At 46.6% G+C, this 25599-nt stretch overlaps 2 protein-coding genes across 12 annotated transcripts in view; one reads left to right on the top strand and one right to left on the bottom strand.

The window, feature by feature from the left end:
- Positions 1 to 16341: 16341 nt before the first annotated feature.
- On the bottom strand, positions 16342 to 24362 carry LOC108589029 (uncharacterized). The gene is made up of 6 exons (XM_078355182.1): positions 24235 to 24362; positions 23424 to 23463; positions 19559 to 20075; positions 19143 to 19179; positions 17155 to 17307; positions 16342 to 16502 (listed from the first exon to the last, which is right to left on the bottom strand). The coding sequence occupies exons 1-6, from the start codon at positions 24360 to 24362 to the stop codon at positions 16481 to 16483; spliced, it is 897 nt and encodes a 298-aa protein (XP_078211308.1). The 3' UTR covers positions 16342 to 16480.
- LOC128930163 (uncharacterized) overlaps positions 19664 to 25599 on the top strand; it is a 57093-nt gene continuing 51157 nt past the window's right edge. For 10 of the 11 annotated variants that reach the window (XM_078355315.1, XM_078355312.1, XM_078355314.1 and 7 more), the window contains exons 1-2: positions 19664 to 19861; positions 24155 to 24425. The gene's annotated coding sequence lies outside the window, so the exon portion shown is untranslated. Of the gene's footprint in view, positions 19862 to 24154; positions 24426 to 25599 lie in introns of those variants that run through there. The other variant, XM_078355316.1, reaches the window with a different exon arrangement.

The raw sequence follows: 25599 nt of genomic DNA, 5'->3' as shown, positions 1-25599 counted from the left end.
TGAGATGACTGAGGTTTGCCTCAGGGAGTTTTCCAGACCAGTGAGGACGCTGTGTGACAGTCTACTGCGGCTGCCCAGGTACCGGTGGAGTAGGGAGGCATGCTCTAGGTGCTTCCCCGCGTTCAGGGATGGGGACTCTTTGTTGGGACGGTGGTCTCAGGAGCTGGCAGCTGCACCAACACGTGAACCACGGGGAGCCCAGTAATGGGGTGGGGTGTCCCTGCAGCCTCAAGATGATGACTCACCCGGAGGTTCCACGGGAGCCTCGCCTGGACCTCAGCCCCCATCAGAGAAGATGACTAAATTGAATTATTGTTCATCGTCTTCATTAGTGTTTCAGGCAGGAGGGAAGGGGATAAGGGGGGTAAACGCTGTTTCAGGGTGATGCCACATCATTCAGCCTCTCTAGACCTGGTCTGAGCGGGGGCAAGTTCTCCTCTAGCTCTTGGGGAAGAGATCTTGACTTCAGATGGAGACCACATCCTTCTTTCCCTCTCACCTCCCCGCTTTCCTTGGGGACCCAGCTTTGTGGAATTAAGTTGTCTTCTGTCTCCACTGGGTGGGGATTGGTAAACAACTGGGAGCCGCACCTTCTCTATTGCCTCCCTGCCCTGCTGGGAGAAGTCGGGCTGTTGGCTACAGGAGACGGCGGGCGGAGGGGCGGGGGCCGAACGCCCCCACTGCACAAACGTGCCCAAGCCTTGGCTCTATTCAGCTCCCGCTGGAAAAGTACTCGCTTCCCAACTCCTCTGGCGCCCGCTAGGTCCCCGCCCTAAGCCGCTGTCCTCCCCTTTCCTCCCCGCCCCTCGCCGCCCGCCTTCCAGCTGCAGACAACTTGGGGCTCGGAGCGAGCGCCCTCCTGTGGTGGACAGAGAGCAGGACGCCGCGGGGACGTCCGGGTTGGTTTCTGAGTCTCTGGCGGTGGGGCGGTGGCCTGGCAGTCAGGGAGTCCTTAGGAAGAAGACAGACTTGGGCGGCCCGGGAATGTCGGGGTAGGGGATCCTTTGGCTCCTGGCACTCAGCCCCAGAATTAAGCAACTCAGCTTCACAGTCGACACACCCACCATGAGTAAGTCAATGAGGGGAAGGCGGTCCCTTTGCAAAGACAAATGACATATGAACTCTGCGCCTCCCCTCCCCTCCCTGCAGGGCTAGAAGACCTCCGCACTCATCAGTGCCGCCTGAGAGGGAAGAGGACTTTCAGGGGCAGGAAGCCCGCTGCTGCGGGGAGGCAAGGCCGTCCGCCAGGTGTTCCTGGGGAACTCGGGTGGGTGGGCAGGCCGCGGGTGCAGGAGAATCAACACAGGTGCGCGGTCCACCTGCTAAGTAAACAGTCGTGTTCCTTTCCTTTCTGCTTCCCCACAGTGGTGGAGGGGAACTGGAACATGGACTTCAAGAATAAAACAAAAAACAAAACAAACAGCAAATCTTTAGGGGGAATACACACACACACACACACACACACACACACACACACACACATACATATATTGAGATGGAACCTCATTCTGTCGCCCAGGCTGGAGTACAGTGGCGCCAGTCTCAGCTCACTACAATCTCCGTCTCCCGGGTTCAAGCGTTTCTCTTGTCTCAGCCTCCGGAGTAGCTGGGACTACAGGCGCGACACCACGCCTGGCTAGTTTTTGTATTTTGAGTAGAGACGGGGTTTCACCACATTGGCCAGGATGGTCTGGATCTCTTGACCTCCTGATCCGCCAGCCTCAGCCTCCCAAAGTGCTGGGATTACGGGAGTGAGCCACCGCACCCGGCCTAGGGGAATAATTTTTAAGGTTTTATTTATTTATTTATTTGGCAGGGGAGGGGAGGGAGGCAGCATTTACAATGGAATATGGCAGGTGCAGCAGTCAAACTGTGGAACTGGGTGGGGAGAGGTGCACAGACTGGACATTTTATTGCTCCAACCAATTTGAAGTTGGAATTGAATCCTTTCAGCTCACTGTCGAGTATGGTGTGGGCTTACAGGACGGGGAGAGCTCGGATATGAGCTGAGGGCTTCGCAGAGGTCACTGCTTCTCTGAAGGTTGAGCAGTGGGAGTGGCTCTCCACCTCCCCACTTCCTTTGAGGCCCTCCCATTGCTGACATTAATCCTCAATCTAGTCACCTTAACAGCTGTGAAGCGGCCACAGCAGCACCACAGACCATCTCTGTGAGTTGGGGCAGGCCCCAGGTAAGGGGGTTTAGGACTGAGTCACAGGAAGTAGCTTTCTGTTCTTTGCCAAGCAGATAGGAAATTGTCAAGAATAATGCCGCCACCTTTGTACAGCACCACATTGGTATAGCAATTTCATTTTTGCGAGGCACCTACCGTAGCCATTGTCTCTTCTCATCTTCAGAAGATTTATTCGTAATATTGCTTTATTTTATTTTATTTGGTTAGAGACTGTCTTGCACTGTTGCCCAGGATGGAGTGCAGTGATACTATCACAGATCACTACAGCCTCTAACTCCTGGGCTCCAGTGATCTCTCACCTCAGCCTCCCGAGTAGTTAGGACTACAGATGCACACCAACATGTCAGCTAATCTATTTTTTGTAGAGATGAGGTCTAGCTGTGTTGTTCAAACTGGGCTTGAATTCCTGACCTCAAGTGATCCTCCCCACTGGACCTCCCAAAGTTCTGGGATTAAGGTATGAGCCATGTGATCCACTGTGCTCAGCCTGTGTAGTATATATTATTAACCCCACCAGACAAGTGAGAAGAGTGGGCTACAGGGAAGCCATTGCCTCTACCCAGGTCAGACTGTAAGTTAAGAGACAGCTGCGAGCAGAGCTGAGGTCTGCTGATTCTAGGCCAGCTCATTTGTGCCTCTCTCATGACATTCTTTGACCATTTCTTCCTCATCTTTTTCTCTTAAATGTTTTAATTAGATATTGGGAATATATAAAACTGTCTACAGACTACATCTAAGATACAAGAATGTTATATCGAACTCAGCACAGAAAGTCAACACCAGAACAAAAGTGTGCCAAATTACAGGGTTTATTGCCAGCGACCACGGAGGACTCACGTCTCTCCAACCCGTGGCCCCGAAAAAAAGAGAGACAAGACCTTTTTATACTCGCAAAACCACCTTGGGAGTGGGGGTGGAGATGGGAATGAAAGCTGTCAATCACCTCCCAGGCTAAGACGAGGGTGAGGGGCTTCAGAAATTCCGAGGGCCAATGGATTCAAATCACCTTCTGGGCGGAGAGGAGGGTGAGGGGGTTCCGGACCTTTCGAGGGCCAGGGGACTATTTGACATTCTGATTGTTATTTAAGGGTTCACAGATGCTAAGATTAGCATTCATTTACACATCGTCTGGGTAGGGTGGGATCCATAGATTTTCAGTTGCTTGGTGCCAGGATGGAATGATCTGGGGGTGCTTACTCTGGGAAACAAAGGCCAGCAATTCTGGCAGATAAGAGAAGGTATGCAGCTTTACCTCTCTTTGCATCCTGCAAATGATCTAGCAATTTACAGAAACCAAGGTTAGCAGTCCTTGAGGAGAATGGAAACATTTTTGTCTTTTATAAGATGGCAGTATACAGGTTCCAACTTAAGTTAGCTATATCACAGAACAATGACACAAAACCCACCCAGTTTAACAAGTGAGCATTACCGTTACCTTCTAATTCCCTGACTTGCCTTCCCCATCCCCTTCTTCCCTCTCTGTGGAACTACTATCTGGTAACAGTATTGTTCATCACGCCTATAATCCCAGCACTTTGGGAGGCCGAGGCGGATGGATCACGAGGTCAAGAGATTGAGACCATCCTGGTCAGCAAGGTGAAACCCCGTCTCTACTAAAAATACAAAAAAATTAGCTGGGCATGGTGGTGCGCACCTGTAGTCCCAGCTGCTCGGGAGGCTGAGGCAGGAGAATTGCTTGAACCCAGGAGGCGGAGGTTGCGGTGAGCCGAGATTATGCCATTGCACTCCAGTCTGGGTAACAACAGCCAAACTCTGTCTCAAAAAAAAAAAAATAATTTTTACTACATGCATTTTAGTCTCTAAACAATATATAGGTTTACAATATTGTGAGTTTTATGTAAATGGAATAATACCATGTGCACTCTTCTGTTATTGGCTGTTTTTCCCTCAACATTATGTTTGAGATTTATCCATGTTGCTCTGATTTGCTAGTTTTTACTGCTATGACTATAACATAATTTATACTTCCCATTGCTGATTATCATTTTGGGTTATTTCTATTTTTTTTCCATTACAAACAGTGCTTCTGTGACCATTCCTGTAAAGATATCTTCCAGGATACATGCCAGAGTTGCTGGAGGTTTGTACTTATGAGCGGAATTGCTGGTCTATAGCGTACTCACACTTTCAGTTCTGCTAGAAAATGACACCTTGTTTTTCAAGGGTATTGTACTAATTTTCACTCATACCAGTTTTTCATGTTCCATTTACTCCACATGCTTATTTTTTGTTGGGCTATTTTTTTTTTGGGTGCCAATGTAGTATGAAATGTTAACTGATTTTTTAAATTTGTCTGTCCTGGATTACTGATGATTCTGAGCATCATTTCATATGCTTATCGGCCCTAAGTTTCTCTTTCTGTGAAGTTTCTGGTTAAGATTTTTGCTCTTAATGTTGCAAATGTCATCCAGTTTGTGGCTTGTTTTTTCACTCTCTTTAAGGATTGAAAATTAAGCAGATATCCAGCTCTGTTGCCCAGACTGGAGTGCAGTGGTGCAATCTTGGCTCACTGCAACCTCTACCTCCCAGGGTCAAGCAATCCTCCCACCTCAGCCTCCCGAGGTGCTGGGATTACAGTTGTGTGTCACCATGCCTGCCTAATGTTTTTGATCTTTTTGTAAAGGTGAGGTCTCACTATGTTTCCCAGACTGGTCTCAAACTCCTGGGCTCAAGTGATCTTCCCACCTCAACCTCCCAAAGTGTGGGACTTGCAGCTGCAAGCCACCCTGCCCCACCTTGATTTTTTAAATGTCTTTGAATAACATGTTATTATTTTCACCATGTATGTACTTGATTGTACAATTTATTGACTGTGTTGCAAATGCCATGTTTTTGCTTATGACAAAGCCATCCTCTATCCTCTGTAACACAGATGTATATATATTTTATTTTAAATTATTATTTTTATTTGTTTTTTTTTTTTGAGACGGAGTCTCGCTGTTGTTACCCAGACTGGAGTGCAATGGCACAATCTCGACTCACTGCAACCTCCGCCTCCTGGGTTCAAGCAATTCTCCTGCCTCAGCCTCCTGAGTAGCTGGGATTACAGGCACACGCCACCATGCCCAGCTACTTTTTGGATTTTTAGTAGAGACGGGGTTTCACCTTGTTGACCAGGATGGTCTCGATCTCTTGACCTCGTGATCCACCCGCCTCGGTCTCCCAAAGTGCTGGGATTATAGGCGTGAGCCACTGCACCCGGCTATTATTATTTTTAAAAAGATATGAGGTCTCACTATGTTGCCCAGAATGGTCTTGAACTCCTGGGCTCAAAGAATCCTCCCACCTCAACCTCCCGATTGCCCGGCTTATAAAATATTTGAAGAGATTTATTCTGAGCCACATGTGAGGACCATGACCCATGACACAGCCTCAGGAGATCCTGAGACCATGCAACCAAAGAGCTTGGGTTACAGCTTGATTTTACACATTTTCGGGTGACAGAAGTTACAGGCAAACATCAACACATTATGGTATACATTGATTTGATCTGGAAAAATGGGACATCTCAAAGTGAGGACTTACAGGTCATAGGCAAATTCAGAGATTTTCTGATTGGCAATTGATTGAAGGAATTAAATTATTATCTGAAGACCTGGAATCAATAGAAAGGAGTGTCTGGGTTAAGATAAAGGATTGTGGAGACCAAGGTTCTTATTATGCAGATGAAGTCTCATACCTGGCCACCCTTAGAGGCAATAGGTGGCGAAAGTTTCCTATTCAGATATTTAAAAGGCGCTAGACTCTCAGCTAATCTCTTCTATTTTTTTCATGTGCAACATGATTTTTATTGATGTGTAATAGTTGTACATATTTATGGTGTACATGTGGTATTTTGATACAAGCATACAATATGCAATGATCAAATCAGGGTAATCGGGTATCCATCGCCTCAAACATTTACCATTTCCTTGTGTCGGGAACATGCCGTATCTTCTTTTCTAGCTGTTTTGAAATATAAGTTCTTGTTAACTAAAGTTGCCTCGCTGTGTTATGGAACGCTGGAACTTATTCCTTCTATTTAACTGTATTTTTGTACCCATTAACCAGCTTCTCTTCGTCCTCCCCTCTCCTCTACCCTTCTCAGCCTGTGGTAATCAGCATCCTAGTCTCTGCCTTTACGAGATTTACTTTTGTAGCTCCCATATTTGAGTGAGAACATTTAATTTTTGTATTTCTGTATCATGCTGCAAGTGAGAGGATTTCACCTGGCAGAGGGGCCAAGCCATACAGGACTTTCTCCCATTTATTTTATTGGGGCAGTTTGTCCTTTATCGGCCTGGCCTTCTGCACTGATGGCAGTTACTTAGACAAGTGCTTTTAGGGAAACCCGGAGGAGGCCGAGGGCTTGTGAAGCAGCCAGCGGTGGGGTCTGCCTCTTGTCTCTGCATTTTCTTTATGTTTTTAGCCCTGTTATCCTTATTCTGCTCTCAATTATAAAAGACTGAGGCTAATTTGAGGGTTTCCTGCATACTGGCCATGCTGTATTACACATGAAAACCCAGATGTTTCTTTTTTGAGAGTTTGGGGGTTAAATTTGCCCCAGTACTTTAGGATGCAGCCTAGAGGTGAGTCTGAAGGAATAGACGGGGTTTGTCCCATGATGGGCCTGGGAGACATGCCACTTGGGGGGGCACCCTTTGGGGGCATGAACCACACTTTCTCTCGGGGTGTCCTGCCAAGATGAAAAAGGGTTCCACTGTGTCTGCCAAGGGAATGGGGGTGCACTTTCTAAAGGGGTGTCCCACCTGTTAGAAAAGGCCACTTGGCTGCTTCCTTGTACCTGCACTGGCCATCCAGCATCAGGCCTCTCCGGGTACAAGGAAAACAGGTGTAGGGAGAGCTGCGCCTGAGCTAGCCCAGGAGAGGTGGGGGGAGGGGAGACTCATTGTTCCGAGGCTGTCTGAGATCACCGATTTAGCAACATCTAGGACAGGGTGCCTGGCCGACTCCACAGGAGAATTTAGAGTGAGAAAGAGCGGGTCTGAGTCACCCAAAACCTGTGTGAATTTGCTGTGAACGAGCTTCCACGGCCAGTTGCATCACGCACAGGGATTAGGGACTTCCAGCCGGAAAACATAGGAGAGACTCTTCTTCCCCTCTGGGCAGGGTGGCCAGCCCCGTTCACCCTCTGGCCTTCAGACATTTCTGGAGAGTGGCCCCAGCTAGTTACCCTCAATTGCCAGAGGGATACTAGAAGCCGGCTGCTGGGGGACTGTTAGGAAAAGATGACATAAACTTAGGCTCTCACCCAAATGGGTGGTGGCCATAAGATGCTTCCACATGGACGCTGTTTAGTCCCACCGGAGTGTAGCTCCAGCCGGAGACCTGCAGTTACTTTCATGCTTAGACGCTGTCCTCCGAGGGTCCTGGTTTGGGAAAGAGAGACGGGAGAGAGTTCCCATAAGGAGAGAGTGCCCCCTATGGGCAACTGAAATATCACAGGTGAGCAGCAGCTCGCTGGGGTTGGTACTGCGTGGACGGTGAAATAATTTACCAAGATGGTTGTAGGTAAAGAAAGGCAGATTTATTAGCGGAAGTGTGAATGTGTTGCCAAAGAGCAAGGGGCAGAGTCAGCAAGGGAGGCGCTGACTGCAAGGAAACAAGGACTTGCTGGGGATTTTACAGGATGGTTCTTCGCTGTGTACCGGAAAGGGCTTCGTGCTGTGCCGAGAGTGCTAGGTTGCAGTGAGCTCACTTCCAAGTTCCCATCAGCCGAGGGTCTGGTGAGAGTTGTGATAGAGGCAGGAGACAGCCCAATGCCTGGGCAGATAGGAAAGGGTCTTTGGAGAACTTCCAACCCGCCCAGGTAGTTGTGTTAGGGGGGCTTGCCTAAACATGTGCACAGTGAAAAATTCCATCCCTTAACACAGGCACAGGAAGGGAAATAAATCGAGGGACACTGAAAGATAGGGTGGAGCCCCCAGGAATACACACCTTATGCAAGGAGGAGCCTGGCCCACACCAGTGTGTGGGAGCCCTGGTATTCCATTGTGAGGTGGAAACCTGTTTGCAGGACACATCTCTTTGCTGAGAGCTTTCCTTTTGCTCAATAAATTTCACCCTCCTCATCCTTCAGTGTGTCCACCTGCCTAATGTTTCCTAGTTGTGACAAAAGAACCTGGATTTAGCTGAACTAAGGAGCAAAATCCTGCATCGGTTGGGCACAGGAAGAATGTGAGTTATTTGTGCAGGAGGGTTATGAGTCCTGGGTCGTGGAGAAAAGCGGAATTATAGCTTATCTGTTTTCTCTTTTTGCTGTCCCCTGGTCCCCTTTTAGGTCTCCACACCTCTGACAGATCCTTCGACCCCTGGTGCACCATGACCTGGGTGGGTGGAAGGAGGTTTGGAACTGCTGCCTGCTGGAAAGCAATGGCAGGGGTAGCTGCGGACCCTGGTTGGGAGGTCCTGCCTAGCAAGGAGGAATAGGATCAGGGACCTTGCTTAAAAGAGCAGTGTGACTACGTTCTTGTAGAGCAGCTGTGGCATGCTAGGGGTCTGCTCCAGCCCCCAGTTGCCTCAGACTCCCCAGAGCCCAAAGGCAAGAGTGGCCTTTGCAGCCAAACAGCATAAATGGTGGCTCATCCCTTCCTCTGTGAGCTCCATCCAGGGAGGTTTGAAACCTGTTGGCCAGATAACACTGTGGGGATGACTGGAGATCCATATGAGTAAGCAGTCTGATCACATCTCTGCAGAGCTGCTGTGCTGTGCTGGGGTGGGGGCTCAGAAAACTAAGAATAAAGAAAACTGTCTTCCTTCCTTCCCTCCTTCCTTCCGTCCTTCCTTCTCTCCTTCCTTCCTTCCCTCCTTCCTTCCGTCCTTCCTTCTCTCCTTCCTTCCTTCCCTCCTTCCTTCCATCCTTCCTTTCCTCCTTCCTTCCCTCCTTCCTTTCTTCCTTCCTTCCTTCCCTCCCTCCTTCCTTCCCTCCTTCCTTCCATCCTTCCTTTCCTCCTTCCTTCCTTCCCTCCCTCCCTCCTTCCTTCCCTCCTTTCTTCCTTCTTTCCTTCCTTCCTTCCTTCCCTCCCTCCCTCCCTCCCTACTTCCTTCCTTCCTTCCTGTCTTTCTTTGTTTTCTTCTTTCTTTCTCTCTTTTTCCCTCCCTCCCTCCCTTTCTTCCTTTTCTTCTTTCTTTAAATAGAGATGAGGTTTTGCCATATTGCTTAGGCTAGGCTGATAGCTCTCTCTCTTTCTTGTTTTTTTTTTTTTAAATTTTATTTGAGACAGAATCTCACTCTGTCCTCAGGCTGGAGTGCAGTGGCACAATCTCGGCTCACTGTAATCTCCACCTCCTGGGTTCAAGCAATTCTCCTGCCTCAGCCTCCTGAGACGCTGGGTTACAGGCATGTGCCACCACACCCAGCTAATTTTTGTATTTTTAGTAGAGATTGGGTTTTGACATGTTGGTCAGGCTGGTCTCAAACTCCTGACCTCAAGTGATCCTCCCGCCTCAGCCTCCCAAATCCTCAGCTGGGATTACAGGGGTGAGCCACCACGCCTGGCCTGATTCATTTATTTTCAGACTTTCGTCTTTCTTAATATATAACTTTAAGGCTATACACTTTTCATCTAAGTACTATTTTAGCTACCTAACGAGTTTTATATTGTCTTATAAATGTGCATAATATGTAAGCAGCTGGAGTTACTAAAATATATCTATCTAAATCTCTATGTATTTTTTGAGATGGAGTCTCACTCTTGTCACCCAGGCTAGCGTGCAGAAGCATGATCCCGGCTCACTGCAACCTCTGCCTCCTGGGTTCCAGCTATTCTTCTGTCTCAGCCTCTCAAGCAGCTGAGACTACAGGCATGCACCACTGTGCCTGGCTAATTTTTGTATTTTTAGTAGAGATGGGGTTTTGCCATGTTGGTCAGGCTGGTCTTGAACTCCTGACCTCAGGTGATCCATCTGCCTTGGCCTCCCAAAGTGCTGGGATTACAGACGTGAGCCAATGTGCCTGGCCAATTTTTCCACATTTTTAGGTTTCCTTTTCTTATCTTTATTGATAGATGAAAGTTTATGTTTTCAAATTTTCATTATGATTTCCTGTCTTCCCCTGAGTATTTCCTAGAGGAATATTTTTAACCTTTCACACATTTACCTTTTTTGCTAGTTATCCTTTTGTTATTGATTTTAATTACATTGTGTTTCGATAGCAGGGGATTTGTTGTATAGTTTTACGAGCTATGTTTGGACTTCTCTGTTTTGCTCTAGCGTGTGGTCAATTTCCATAAAGGTTGTGTGGGTGCTTCAGAATATTAAAAAAGAAAGCGTATTCTGTAGTTACACGTTCTTTTTGTCTTATTGAGGTTTTTTGGTCGCTTGATCTCTCAATTACTGAAAGAAGCACGTTGAAATATCCCACTAAGACTGTGATTTTATAAATTAATTTTAGTAATTCTGTCAATATTTGCTTTATATATTTTGAGGCTACACTAATAGATACAAAAAAATTTAGAATTGTTCTGTCTTCTGAAATGTTTGTCGTAATACGTAGTGACTGGGTTCTCTAATAATGCTCTGGACATGTTATATGATAGTTTTGAGACTGAGTTTCACTCTGTCACCCAAGATGGAGTGCAATGATGTGAACCTCCACCTCCCGGGTTCAAGCAATTCTCCTGCCTCAGCCTCCCCAGTAGCTGGGACTACAGGCGCCCACCACCATGCTTGGCTAGTTTTTGTATTTTTACTGGAGATGGGGTTCACCATGTTGGCCAGGCTGATCTTGAACTCCAGACTTCAGGTGATCCACCTGCCTTGGCCTTCCATACTGCTGGGATTACAGATTTAAGCCACCAGCCTGGCCTAGGTGTGGCTTTTAAAGTCTGGACTTTATGCAGGGGTGAAGGGATATCAGTAAACTTCCTGCCTAGAGATCTTGGGTTTTGTCTTTTGTTTTATCACCCTGGGAGGCTATGACAATAAGAGTCCAATTTACCAAGATTGGCAAATGCCCTCAAGGCAAAACCCAGCTTCAAAGTTATTCTAATTTTTCTAGATTTCTGTTTTTATTTAGATTTGGCCTCTGAATATTTCTTACCAGATTGTTTCGCTGACGCACTTTAAAAAGGTTTTCATATTTTATGTAGCATTTTGAGATGTTTCTGGTTGGCCGAGATACCTATCCTGTCATTATTTATTGTTTTATTCCATAAATGTGGACTCAGAGAGTGCCTGCTGTGTGCCAGTCTCTGCTGTCATGGATGAGATCCACGCTCTGCCCTGAGGGAACTCCCTGCCCACAGCGATTCAGAAGGATTCATTTCTGTTTACTTAAGATACTTGGGGCCAGCATGGTGGCTCGTGCCTGTAACTCCAGCACTTTGGGAAGCCGAGGCGGGTGGATCACCAGGTCAGGAGTTCGAGACCAGCCTGACCAACATGGTGAAACCCCGTCTTTAAAAAAATAAAAAATTAAAAAAAATATAAAGAAGATACTTGGTAATGGATTTAATAGCTGCAAAAAGGCATCTCACAGAAACACACAGCCCAACTCTTCGTACAGGAGTGAGGCTGTAGAATTGAAGTCAGATACACCAGAGCTGGGCGGAGTGAGATGTTAGAGGCGGTCTATTCCATAGTGTGGAGGCTGTGTTCCCTGGAGTTACCCTAGGCAGAGCTGCAGAGAACAGCCCTTCAATCTGTGTCCTGCCCAAAAAGCGCCTGCTAGGGGAGTCAGTGGGGGCTGAAATTCAGCCTGTGCTGAGCTTTCTAAGCCGCCACCTTGGGTGCCTGGCCACCTCTGCCTAGAGGATGAGACACCTTTTTCTCATTTGTACAAAGGCAGCATATAGATTAACAGGCCCAGGGATGTTACTTAGTTAAGAGAGTGAAGGGGATGCGTTGCGGCCAGCGCTCTGGGACCTCCTCCTAGACTCTTTTGGCTTGGACAGTCACTTTTACCTAGTGTATGTATGGTTTCTTCTGTGAAAGGAAAATATCTTGCCCCCCACCCCCATCGCTAAGCTAAAAGGCAAATTCAAGCTGGGAACTGCTTAGGGCAAGCCCGCCTCCCATTCTACTCAAAGTCATCCCTCTGTTCACAGAGATAAATGCGTATCTGATTGCCTCCTTGGGAAAGGCTAATCAGAAACTCAAAAGAATGCAAGCATTTGTCTCTCACCTACCTTGTGACCTGGAGAGAAGACCCCTTCTCGTTTCAAGTTGTCCCACATTTTCGGACCGAATCAATGTTCATTTTATTTTATTTATTTATTTATTTATTTTTTTTGAGACGGAGTTTCGCTCTTGTTATCCAGGCTGGAGTGCAATGGCGCGATCTCGGCTCACCGCAACCTCCGCCTCCTGGGTTCAGGCAATTCTCCTGCCTCAGCCTCCCGAGTAGCTGGGATTACAGGCACACGCCACCATGCCCAGCTAATTTCTTGTATTTTTAGTAGAGACGGGGTTTCACCATGTTGACCAGGATGTTCTCAATCTCTAGACCTCGTGATCCACCCGTCTCGGCCTCCCAAAGTGCTGGGATTACAGGCTTGAGCCACCGCGCCCGGCCTACCAATGTTCATTTAAAATATGCTGATAGCTGTCTCGAGGCTCCCTAAAATGTATGAAACCAAGCTGTGCTCTGACCACTTGGGCGAACGTCGTCAGGACCGCCTGAGGCTGTGTCCTCAGCCTTGGCAAAATAAACTTTCTAAATTGACTGAGACCTGTCTCAAATTTTGGGGGTTCATACATCCAAAAAATTTTTTTAAATTTCATTTTAACCTTTTTTTTTTTTTTTTTTGCACCCTGAGAGAGTTCAGGGAGGGCTGCTCATAAGGGTGAGACAGCTCCAAAAATTTATTAAAAGGATAAAACAAAGTTTTTGATGCTTTTAAAAAAATCAGTAATAATATGGCTTCTCCTTCCTCCATCTAGCATCAGTGCTAGAATCCCAAAGGGAAAAATATTTGGTATCTTAATTCAGTGAGAATCACAGCCACTCAGAGGCTGGCTGGATGTTGACCAGGAGAGCACGCGCGTCTAGCTGTGGATTTCGGGATGATGGGGAGAACAGTCCAGCCTGGCAGGGAGAAGGGGAGGTGTATGTACGTTTTCTGGCTGGACATGCAGCTCAGGGTGAAGGAGGAGGTAAATGGCTTTGGACATTATCCTGTAGGCCAGTGACTTCCTTCCAACTTGTCTACTGATGCTTTTTTTTTTTTTCTTTGAGACGGGGTCTTGCTCTGTTGCCCAGTGATGCTCTCATGGGTCACTGCAGCTTCAAACTCCTGGGTCAAACGATCCTCTTCCCTCAGCTTCCTGGGTAGCTGGGACTACATGTGCATGCTGCCACACCCAGTTATTTTTTTTTTTGAGATGGAGTTTCCATCTCCATCTGGCTGGAGTGCAATGGTGCAATCTTGGCTCACCACAACCTCCATCTCCAGGGTTCAAGAGATTCTCCTGCCTCAGCCTCCCAAGTAACTGGGATTACAGACATGCATCACCCCACCTGGCTTATTTTGTATTTTTGTAGAGACGAGGTTTCTCCATGTTGGTCAGGCTGGTCTCAAACTCCTGAGCTCAGGTGATCTGCCTGCCTCGGCCTCCCAAAGTGCTGGGATTACAAGTGTGAACCACCATGTCCAGCCTCACTCGGTTAATTTTAAAATATTTTTGTAGAGACTAAGTTTCACTGTGTTACCTAGGCTGGTCTCAAACTCCTAGCCTCAAACAATCTGCCTGCCTCTGCCTCCCAAAGTGCCGGGGTTACAGGTGTGAGCCACTGTGCCAGGCCTGATGCTTATATTCGTCTATTTATTTTTCTCTATGAAAATACTTTCCCTCTCTGATTATATCAATAAACATAGTGATGGTAAAGAATTTGAAAAACATGTGCAATGTAAATAAAAATAAATCACCTGAAGTCCTATCTCCATGAAATAACCATTGGTTGATTATATCCTTTTATGCCTCTCTTTTTAGATATGTGATATTCCACATATAGGATCATATACTACATGGTGATTTTTTGGTGGTCTTTAAAAAATTTGTTTTTGTATTTTTATTTTTTATTGCAGTAAAAGATGCATCCCATGAAACGTACCATCTTACCCATCTCTAAGTGTACAGTTCCGTGGTGTTGAGCACATTCACAGTGTTGTGATCCAGGGTCTCCAGAACTCTTCATCGTGAGGAACTGAAACTCTGCACTCATGAAACAATAGCACCGATATCCCCCTCTCTCCAGCCCCTGGCCACCACCATTGCACTTTCTGTCTCTATGAATGTGGCTGCGTTAGATACCTCATATAAGTGGAATCATACAGTATTTGTTTTTTCTCCTCAAGGCTCATCTATATCGTAGCATGTGACAGGGTTTCCTTCCTTTTGAAGGCAGTGTTACTTTTTAGAGGCATCGTTTCTATTTTCTCTTTGAGACAGAGTCTTGCTCTGTTGCCTAGGCTGGAGAGCAGTGGCACGATCTCAGCTCACTGCAACCTCTGCCTCCTGGATTCAAGTGATTCTCCTGCCTCAGCCTCCTGAGTAGCTGAGATTACAGGCACCTGCCACCATGCCTGGCTAATTTTTGTATTTTTGATAGAGACGGAGTTTTACCATGTTGGGCAGGCTGCTCTCGAACTCCTTGCGTCAGGCGATCCGCCCTCTCAACCTTCCAAAATGCTGGGATTATAGGCCTGAGCCACCACACAGGGCCCCTTTGAAATGTAAATCCCTAGGGAGATAGTACTCTGAGCACTGGCTCAACCTAGGGACTTACAGGTGATGAGCATTTGATCTCCCTTCTGGAGATAACAGAAATCATATCATTCCTTTGGATCATGCAATTAACTACACAAATGATTATATATCTTAATTCTCAAGGTATGTGAAGAATCTTGGGAGGTCAGGTAGGGCTTTTACTGGAGCATTGAGAAATTCACTGAAATGGACTCTTATATTTCCCTACACTCAAAAAACCAACTTTAATAGATTATAATGCATTCTTTCATAGCTTTCTTCATGATCATGTCATTATACATAAAATTAGTTTCACATATAACAGATTTTTTTTCTTTTGAGACAAGGTCTCTCTCTGTCACCCAGGCTGGAGTGCAGTGGTGCAATCTCAGCTCACAGGAGCCTCTGCCTCCTGGGTTCAAATGATTCTCCTGTCTCATCCCCCCCGACCCCAGTAGCTGGGATTAAGGTACCTGACACCACACCAGGCTAATTTTTATGTTGTTTTAGAGACAGGGTGTCGCCATGTTGGCCAGGCTGGTCTTGAACTCCTGACCTCAGGTGGTCTACCCACCTCGGCCTCTCAAAGTGCTGGGATTACATATATGAGCCACCTCGCCCAGCCTAAGAGATATTTTTATATAATGTAATTGCATTATAAAAATGGAATTATGATGCATACTTTCTGCATTTTATTTCTTCTTTGTTTATCATGAACATTTCTTCAAGTCAACTGGTAGAGATAGATGTAAATCGTTCTTTTTAATGGCTATATATTATTCCAAAGTATGGAAGCACCACAATTGATCTGATCATTTCCTATTTCCCTAGTAATGGGCCTTTCCTATACCAACTTTTTTTTCCACTACAAGTATATTGCTGAGTAAACATCTTTATAACAAATCCTTAAGGGCTGATGCTTTTATTTCTATGGCACGGATTCCTAGGAGTGAAACTGCTGGTTTGCAGGACACTTACTTTTCAGAGCAAAACTGTGACAATCCTTTTAAGTTTCAGCTAGAGATAGCAGTTCTCAATCAGTGGAGTAGAGATAATTACAGCATCTTTTAGGGCTTTTGGAAACCCACTTATCTCTAGATTCAAATTTGAATTGAGAATCTCTTTAAGTAGTTAGACATAGCAAGTTGAGGATCACTGTGCCGAGCGAGATGTTACTGTGAGGCCTTTGTGTGCTGAATATGGCAGCGCACCAGCCTAGAGCCAGGGTTCCTGAGTTCAAATCCCCTCTATGCACCAAAAATACTGTTCTTCAGCATCTTCCTTAACAAAGGGAGCCTGTGAGACCAGCCTGTCTCCAAAGCCGTTTGCAATTCTACATGCGCAGGTTTTTGCAAGATTAAGTCATCTAGGAAGGCATGACCTTTTTTCAAGGAAATATTTATATCACCAGGTTTCCATACTGAACAGCTTCAGGGCTTTGTTTGACACAATGAGGAAAGTTGCTCTCTTTAACTTACTAAATGTTTAATCTTGACATGGCTTTTCACATGGCGTATTGCCTCAGTTTCCTTCTTCGTAAAAGATACAGTAATTCTTGACTTAAGATGAAACCGTGGGACTCAAAAGATGGTGTGAGAACACCTGCCAAACCACAAGAAATAAAGAAATAACACAATTTTTAGTGATTAATGATCTACCACTACAGTTAACAGTTTATCAAGCTAAGGAAACAGAAGCAATGTTGGAAAGGACAAGAATAAACAGCGGTGGCCTCTGCTTGGGTCTGACTTGTTATTTGACTCTCCTTCAGCTCCTGAGCACCCACTGCTGAGATATCCTGCCAGCAGAGCCAGCAGCAGTGCCAGCCCCCTCCCAAGTGCATCCCCAAGTGTCCTCCCAAGTGCCCTGCCCCTAAATGCCCCTCAAAGTGTCCCCCTAAGTGCCCTCCAGTGTCTTCCTGCTGCAGTGTCAGCTCTGGGGGCTGCTGTGGCTCCAGCTCTGGGGGCTGCTGCAGTTCTGGGGGAGGTGGCTGCTGCCTGGGCCACCACAGGTACCGCAGGTCCCACTGTCACAGACCTCAGAGCTCTGACTGCTGCAGCCAGCCCTCAGGGGGCTCCAGCTGCTGTGGAGGGGGCTCCAGCTGCTGTGGAGGGGGCAGCGGCCAGCACTCTGGAGGCTGCTGCTGAAGTGGACCCTGAGCCTAGAAGAGTGGAATCCTGTTCTAGGACATCCCCCTTCTCCTCCTAGGCCTACCTGAGAGGCTCACAGGTCCCAGGGAATGCTCTGAACTTACCAAGAGCGTATCTTCTCCCTGAAGTCCAGAAACTCGGATCCTCTTCTGGATCTCCATCCACTGGCCTTGGACCTCACATTTGTGGCCACCCTCCCACCCTCTGTGTAAGCTTCTAGCCCACTCCATGTCATGTCTTCTTGCAGTGTGCATCTGCTGATTAAAACAATAAAACAAGGAATCTGCTCAGTGTCTTGTTCTATGAGAACCCTATTCCCCTTGAGTGGCTGTTCTTCTCTTCATTCTGTCCTCTGCTGGTGGTGGCCTTGGAACCTAGGGGACAGTGGGGCGCTCTGGAGTGAACTGGGGTTAATGGGGGCAGAAGTGGGAAGGGATCACTGCTCCCAACACCGTCTGTCCTATGTCAACTAGCCCGAAGCAGCATTGCTTCTGACCAAATCTGAACTGTCTCTTAGAATCACAGCTTCTTTGTCTCTGGTCCCCTTCAAGGGCCTAACCAGTCTCGCCACGCTTCTCTCCCTCTGTGAGTATAGCCCTAGAGGGAGAGAAGGATGGAGAGACTGATCCTAGCCTCACCCAACATCCTTCCTCCCTCACATATTTGTGTGTGCACACGTATGCACATCACATGCAAGTACACATACTTTTGCACATTTTCTGGTGCACACAGAAACATGCACACATATGCATGGGTATACATGAAAAAGAGAACAAAACCCATGAATATGTTTTGAAAATACAGTTTTCCCACTGTCTACTTCTGCAATAAGTTTAGTTCTAGGCACATTTACATATAAAAAGTGTTTTTCTATTGACCTTCCATCAAATCTTGTTGCTTTCTTCCTTTTCTATCTTCACTAAATTATCTACACTTTGTTCCAGAACACACTCCCTATATTTCTTAACTTGCTTCTGCAAAAACAGCAACTCCACATAGAAAAAAATGCATGTGCTTCTTAAGTATTACATTTAAGACTTAACAGAAAGTGTTTCCAACTTCTTTTTTTTTTTTTTTTGAGATGGAGTTTTACTCTTGTTACCCAGGCTGGAGTGCAATGGCGCGATCTCAGCTCACCGCAACCTCCGCTTTCTGGGTTCAAGCAATTCTCCTGCCTCAGCCTCCTGAGTAGCTGGGACTACAGGCACGCACCACCATGCCCAGCTAATTTTTGTATTTTTAGTAGAGATGGGGTTTCACCTTGCTGACCAGGATGGTCTCGATCTCTTGACCTCGTGATCCACCCACCTTGGCCTCCCAAAGTGCTGGGATTACAGGCGTGAGCCACTGTGCCGGCCTCCAACTTCTTTTCTAAGGTTTACCATTCATACCTCCTATGAACTTCCACCAATGCTGCTGTCAGGATTTAAAAAGTCTTAACCATCCATGTGGCCATGACTTTGTACTAGTAGCTGATGGGGACTACACAATATAAGTCACAAATTGTGCTGTCAAAAGTTTCATTAAAACTTGATTCATGAAGTATGTCAAAAAAAGGGAGAATTGAGCAAGTGAGATTTGAACCGCAGTGTCTCAGAAAGAAAAACATATATATACAGAAATAAAACACAGAGGGAAAGTAGGAGGAGACATCTTCAAAGTACAGCTAATGGACGGTCCTGCTTAGCAGACATAATTAGAGGAATTGTACAGGGTCTTAGGCACAGCGCCTAGAATGTCAGTCAGTGGGCACTGACCTTGATCCTGAACACAGTGCAGAGCCCTGGATGAGACTTTATTAGTGGTCAGGGGTCATTATTTCTGGAGTGGGGGATGGTGTGGAAACATCATTTTTGGATTCCAATGAAGATTAGAACCATAGAGAAACCCTAGAGAAGTGAGGCAGTGTAACTGAGGGAAGGTCACGCACCTTGAGATATATGATACTGTAATAATAGAACGAGGTCGATTACATATCTATATCTATATAGTCTACTTCTGTATCTATACCTATGTCCATATACATAGCTCAAATATTGATTTTCTTTGCCTGTTATTACCTGGATATTGGTATTATTGTGGCAACTTTTACCTCATCACATGTTCTGGAGAATTGTTTTGGACACTTCCTGAAAAGAGAACGTTTTCACATGTTACTCCCTGGTCTAATTTGCTTTCGTCTAATTAGTTCTTTTATTTTTAAAATAATATTGCCCTCAAAATATGGAAGAAACACCTGTTATATACCAAATTGACACCGCGTGCCCGGGCCTGGAAGTCAGACTCAGGGCGGTGCGGCAGCGTGAGGCCCTAATAGCGGGACCGGGATCGCTCAGCCCCCCAGAGGTTGTGTCTCCCGCCTCTTAAGCCTGGCAGGGGCGGTTCAAGTGGTGGGGGGAAATCAGCGAGTTGCAGGATCCAGGGCGGGTGCTTTGAAAGTGAGGCGGAGGGGAGACAGGGATTTCCCGGTCCCGCTGCACTCCGTCCACCCCCCTCGCAGCCCCTAACCGGGTTTTGCGGTTGAGGGGGCGGGTCCCTTTAAGGCTCCGCAGCGCCTGCGCCTGGGGCTGTCGGCGGGGCGACCCGGAGTAGCCGGCTGGCTGGGAGTGGGCTGGGTGGCGGTCGAGACAGCGGCGGTGCCGGGACGGGGAAGTAAGGGTCCCGAGGTGGCCCGAACTTGAGTGAGCCCGATGCTTTTGGAAACGCCGGACGGTGGACCAGCGGGGCCGAGAGCCGGACCCAGATGCGGGGCGCGGCTGCCGTTTCGCTGGAAGTTAAGGTTTCCTGCGAAGTCCGCCCAGCGTTTCCGAGGTGAGTGCGCGGAGTCAGGCCGGGCGGGCGGTGAGTCCCGGACCGCCGGCGAACAGCTGGGGCGCGGCGCGGCTCTCGGGCTGCCCCAAGTTTCGCTGCGCGAGCTGGCGGGTGCGCCGGACCCGCCAGGGCCTGTTTCCAGGCTCCATTCCTCGCCTGCCGCTGCAGCCCGCCGCCCTCCTCTCGGGCGCTGGGGAAGAACTGGCGGCGGGTCCTACTGTGGTATCCCAGGGGGTGGAGGGACGAAGAAGCCTCGGGGGCACATCCTCCTAAATCCTCTGGAGAACATTGACCCTGCGCCGCACCTTAAGGCCGGAAATCCGTTCCCTCTTGGGACCTGAGAGACAATTTTAAATGTGCAGGTGGTGCGAGTGCAGCAGATCACACCTGTAATCCCAGCACTTTGGGAGGCCAAAGTGGGCAGATCACTTGAGCCCAGGAGTTCCAGACCAGCCTGGGCAACTTGGCAAAACCCCATCTCTACTAAAAATACAAAAATTAGCTGTGTGTGGTGGTGTGTGCCTGTAGTCATAGCTACTGGGGAGGCTGAGGTGGGAGGATCACCAGAGCCTGGGAGGTTGAGATTGCAGTGATCCGTGATCATGCCAGTGCGCTCCAGCCTGGATGGCAGAGTAAGAGCCTGTCTCGGAAAAGAAAAAAAAAAAGTACAGGTAATGAATTTTACTAAGTGAACTACCACCGACCAAGAAATGGAACATTACTAGACTGAGGTCTGGGGTATATATGTAGGAGTGGCATTTTTTATTTTAGAGACATATGAATGATGAAACTTTAGTATTAGATATTGTTGAACATTTTCCCCAAGTGGTTGTACCATTTAGCAGGGAATATTCTGGTTATCCCACATCTTTGCTTATGCTCGTCAGTTAAAAATTATTTTGCCATTCTAGTAGAGGTGCAGTAATATATCAGTGTGGTTCATTTTCCATTTTCCTCGTATTGAGATTGAGTATTTTTTATTGTCAGTTATATGTCCTCTTTTGTGAAGTGCCTGTTCAATCTTTGTATCCTGTTTTCATTGATATGCTTGTTTTTCTGTTGATTTGTAACACTTTATTCTGGATATGTGTCCTTTCTAGGATATATATGTATTGCATTTCTCTTTTTTCAAACTGTAGCTTGCCTTTTCATTCTTTTAATGTTGTTTTTACATTAACGGAGATTCTCTAATTTTTTTTTCTTTTTGAGACAGGATCTCACTTTGTTGTCCAGGCTGGAGTGCAGTGGCACAATCACAGCTCAGTGCAACCTCCACCTCCCAAGGCTCAGGTGATCCTCCTGCCTGAGCCCCCAAGTAGCTGGGACCTACAGGGGAGCATCATTATGCTCAGCTCTTTTTCATATTTTTAGTAGAGATGGGGTTTTGCCACGTTGCACAGGCTGGTCTGGAATTCCTGAGATCAAGTGATACACCTGCCTCAGCCTCCCAAAGCGTTGGGATTACGGGCATGAGCCACCACCTGGCATGTTTCTGAATTTTAGAGAAATTATACTTTATCAATCTTTTCCTATGTGGTTACTGCTTTTTGTGTCCTTTAAGAAATCAGTGCCTAACCTAAGAAAATGAAAGTATTTTTCTGTGTTAACCTTATAGCAATTTTATTTTAGTTCATGCATTATCTTTTTTCTAGATAAGGTCTCACTCTATTGCCCAGGCTGGAGTGCAGCGGCATAATCTCAGCTGACCGCAACCTTCGCCTCCTGGCTCAAGCAATCCTCCCACCTCTCAGCCTTTTGAATAGCTGCGACTATAAGTGTGTGCCACCATTCCTGGCTAACTTCTGTATTTTGTGTAGAGATGGGGATTCAGCATTTTCCCAGGTTGGTCTCAAACTCTTCGGCTCAAGTAGTCTACCTGCTTCAGCCTCCCAGAGTGCTGGGATTACAGGTGTGAGCCACACCCCCCAGCCATGTTCACTTTTTACTGCATGGATGTGACTGCTTGATCCAGGACCATGTATTGAAAAGACCATCCTTGTCCTTCTGTACTGTGTGCACTTCTTTTTATAAATTGAATGCCTATGGTCATTTGATTTATGAAATTAATTTGGGTCTGTTTCTGGACCAACCTGGGCAACATAGTGAGATCCTGTCTCTACAACATATAATAAATAATAAATACATAATTTTATTTTTAAAGTGGGTAGAGCAGATGGAGTCATAGATGGTAATTTATAAATGATTGTCAATTTCTTGGCTACATACAAGTGTTGGTAAGTCAGATCTGTGGGGCGTTCAGGCAAAATGTATTAAATGAATTTTATGGTGTTCAGAATGATGGCTAGATGATCATTGTGACTTGAATTGGACGTTATTTGGGCCTCACAGAGCTGCAGTTTTGACTCATATTTATTTGCCTTTTTAAAATGTTTCCAATCTTTCTGTGAAGGCAGTAACTCTTTTCTACTTAATTGTTCTTAGGTATACTTAATTACTAGGAAACCTTTATGGATCATACCTAACTTTATGTGGCTTAACTTAACGTGTTAAGCCATGTAAAGTAAAGGGCTGACGTGATGTGATGTGATGTGATGTAGACAATAGTATTCTACACAATAGTTTCGGGACTACATCTGTTAAATTGTTTGTTTGTTTGTTTTTCTTGAGACAGGGTCTGGCTCTGTCGCCCAGGCTGGAGTGCAGTGGTGCAGTGGTCTGATCACGGCTCACTGCAGCTTTGACCTCTCAGGCTCAAGCAGCCTCCCACCTCAGCCTTCTTAGTAGCTGGAGCTACAGGCATGCACCACCATGTCTGGCTAATTTTTAATTTTTTGTACACAGGGTCTTCCTGTGGTTCCCAGACTGGTTTCAAAATCCTGGGCTCAAATAATCCTCCCATCTTGGCATCCCAAAACATTGGGATTACTGACATGAGCCATCACACCTGGCCATATTAGTATTAATAATTAAAAAATTTTTCTAATTACAAATATTTACTAAAATCTATTATTTACGAATATAGTATTCATTATTGTTATGATTATTTTGTATGTTTTTAATGTCATTTTCAATATAAGCTCTTGGACATTAGAGAACTTGTCTCTGATTCCTTACTGTATTCTCAATACTTGACCTCGTCTGGTATGAAACAGATATTGATTAAATATTTGTTAAATGAATGAATGAACATACTGATACCACATTCAATTCTCCGCGTATCACAGCTTTCACCATCTAACAAATAAAATAGCTTGTATAGAGCAGAGCCGCAGTCAACCTGCCATAAAAGAAAATGTCAATGAAAGTAAACCCTTTTATGTGTAGATCTAGAGTTGGTTGGTTTCTGTCATATGCAGTCAACCGTCCTGACCAGCCTGGGCAACACAGTAAGACCCTATCTCTGAAAATGAAAAATCAGCTGAGCATGGTGGTGCACACTTATAGTCTCTGGAGGCTGAGGCAGGGGGATTCCTTGAGCCTTGAGTTAGAGGTTACAGTGAGCTATGATGGCACCACCACACTGTACCCTGGGGGGCAGGAAAAAAGAGTCCTGACTGATTGCTTGAGTAGCCAGAGAAAGTGCTTACTTTTCACAAAGTACTTTTTTGAGGCAGATCTCAGTGAACAGGAATCCATTCTTTCTGTTAGGAGGAGAGTGTGGGTGTGGCTAGTTAATGCTGATTGAACTATCTTTGGAGCTCATCTACTGGTCTATCTGGTCTATTTATACATGGATATTCTGTCTGCTGTCTCACTGAGCTTTGCTAGTTTATGCTGCAGTAACAAAAGCCCCAAAATCTCACCAGTAGATGAGACTCCAAAGATAGTTCAATCAGCATTAACTAACTATACCCACATCTCCTCCTAACAGAGAGAATTGATTCATGTTCACTGAGATCTGCCTCAAATAGTACTTTGTGAAAAGTAAGCACTTTCTCTGGCTACTCAAGTAATCAGTCAGGACTCTTTTTTCCTGCCCCCCAGGGTGGAGTGTGGTGGTGCCATCATAGCTCACTGTAACCTCTAACTCAAGGCTCAAGGAATCCTCCTGCCTCAGCCTCCAGAGTAGCTGAGACTACAAGTATGCGACACCATGCTTGGCTAATTAATTATTTATTTTTCTATTTTCAGAGACTGGGTCTTACTATGTTGCCCAGGCTGGTTAGGACGGTTGATTACATATGACAGAAACCAACTCATTCTAGTTCCCGCCCCCTTTCAATCTGCTCCTTTCTCCCTCTTCCCAGTCTCAATAAGTGGCGGTTCCATCCTTCAAGTTGCCCAAGTGCTGAATCTCAATGTTAACCTTGATTTCTGTCTATTATGTCATAGCCAATATGAAGGCAAAGCATGTCCAGACCCAGGCGAAGGTTCCTGCTGACCCAGGCTCTCACCGGCACGTTGTCCTTTACTGTCCTCCTGAGGGTGTCTGGAGCTTCAGTGCTGTGTGCTCTCGGCCTCCATGCTGGAGCACCACCGACTCCCGCTGTCCAGGACTTGCAGTGGACTCTCCGAGGCACTGATGTAGAATCTTCCCCATTCGCGGCACCAAGAGCAGCCTCACACGGTGTGGGCTGACATGAAGAGCTGCCAGATCCAACAGGTAAAAATCATGAGGTCAGAGAGTCCTCTCTCTATTATGACTCAAATGCAAAGGGAAGATGCCATGGACCCTAAACATTGCAGCATGACCAGCGTGTGCCAGCACGACCTGCAGCGCGTGATCAGGTGGAAGTTATTTGACTTCAGGAGAGGATAGTGTTCTCTTCAGGCCTTTTCCTCAGTGGCTGGATCTGCGTTCCTCTCCTCTCTCTTCCCCTCTCACCCCCAGTCTCCATCCCCATTTGTCTCTCTGTTTCCACCTTGCTGTTCCCTTTCACCTGGTGTCTCCTCTTCGGCTTTCATGGTTCTCCCGTCCACCCACATTTCCCAGGTTAAGGCCCCTGCACCATCCTGGGTGGGGAGATGTGTGTGGATTTAGGCGGTGCCCTCTAGATGTGTCCAGGATAGGAAAACATGGCTCAGCTGCCAGTATAATGGTTCAGAGAGTGGCCACTTTTGAAGGCCTTTCACAGCTCCCATCCTAGAATCGTGTAGGACTTAAAACTAATGGGCCACAGTGGAATTCTTGGTTCCTCAGGACCTTGTAGTGGACACCTTCTTTCACTGAGCATTCACAGGGTGGCTATTAGGTGCCAGGCCCTGCCTGGGCTAGGGGCACCATAATGAGTAAATATCAGGTCACCACCCCATGGAATTCACCACTGCAGGCATCAAGAGGGAAAGAAAGAAAGCGGCGTGGCCTGTTTGTGTCCTTCTCAGGTGGTCACCTGCCAGGTCCTGGGGGAGTGGGAGCCAGTGCAAGGAGAGAAGCCCAGTAAGCAAGGCAAAGGGATGATGTCAGACCCAGGGGCTGAGACCCTCACCTGCAGCCGGGCAGCTTCTGGAGTGGACAAGGAGTAGCAGGGAAGGTCATGGCCTGGTGTTCTGGGGTCCACTGTCCCATCTCATTCCTGTGGGTGCCAGAATTTGTCCAAAGGGAGGACTCAGTGTCTCTGGAAACAGTAGGCCAGAGGCAGAATAAGTTTCAGAAAAGGAAGAAGGAATTGTACATCATGAAAACAGAATATGATTTTATAGTAGTGCGTGTCTCTCTAATAACTAGTTAGCGTGTTCCTGTTAATGGAAAATATTGGTGGTGTAAGTCCCCCTGGATCTTCTCATCATTGTGTAAGTTCATTTGTTCCCCACTCCTCTCTTTTCTCCCTCTCCTCCTT

The sequence above is a fragment of the Callithrix jacchus genome, chromosome 18, assembly GCF_049354715.1.
Source record: "Callithrix jacchus isolate 240 chromosome 18, calJac240_pri, whole genome shotgun sequence".
In the NCBI taxonomy this organism is placed as follows: Eukaryota; Metazoa; Chordata; class Mammalia; order Primates; family Cebidae; genus Callithrix; species Callithrix jacchus.
Note: the sequence above shows the minus strand (reverse complement) of the source record. Positions and strands in the feature narration are given on the sequence as shown.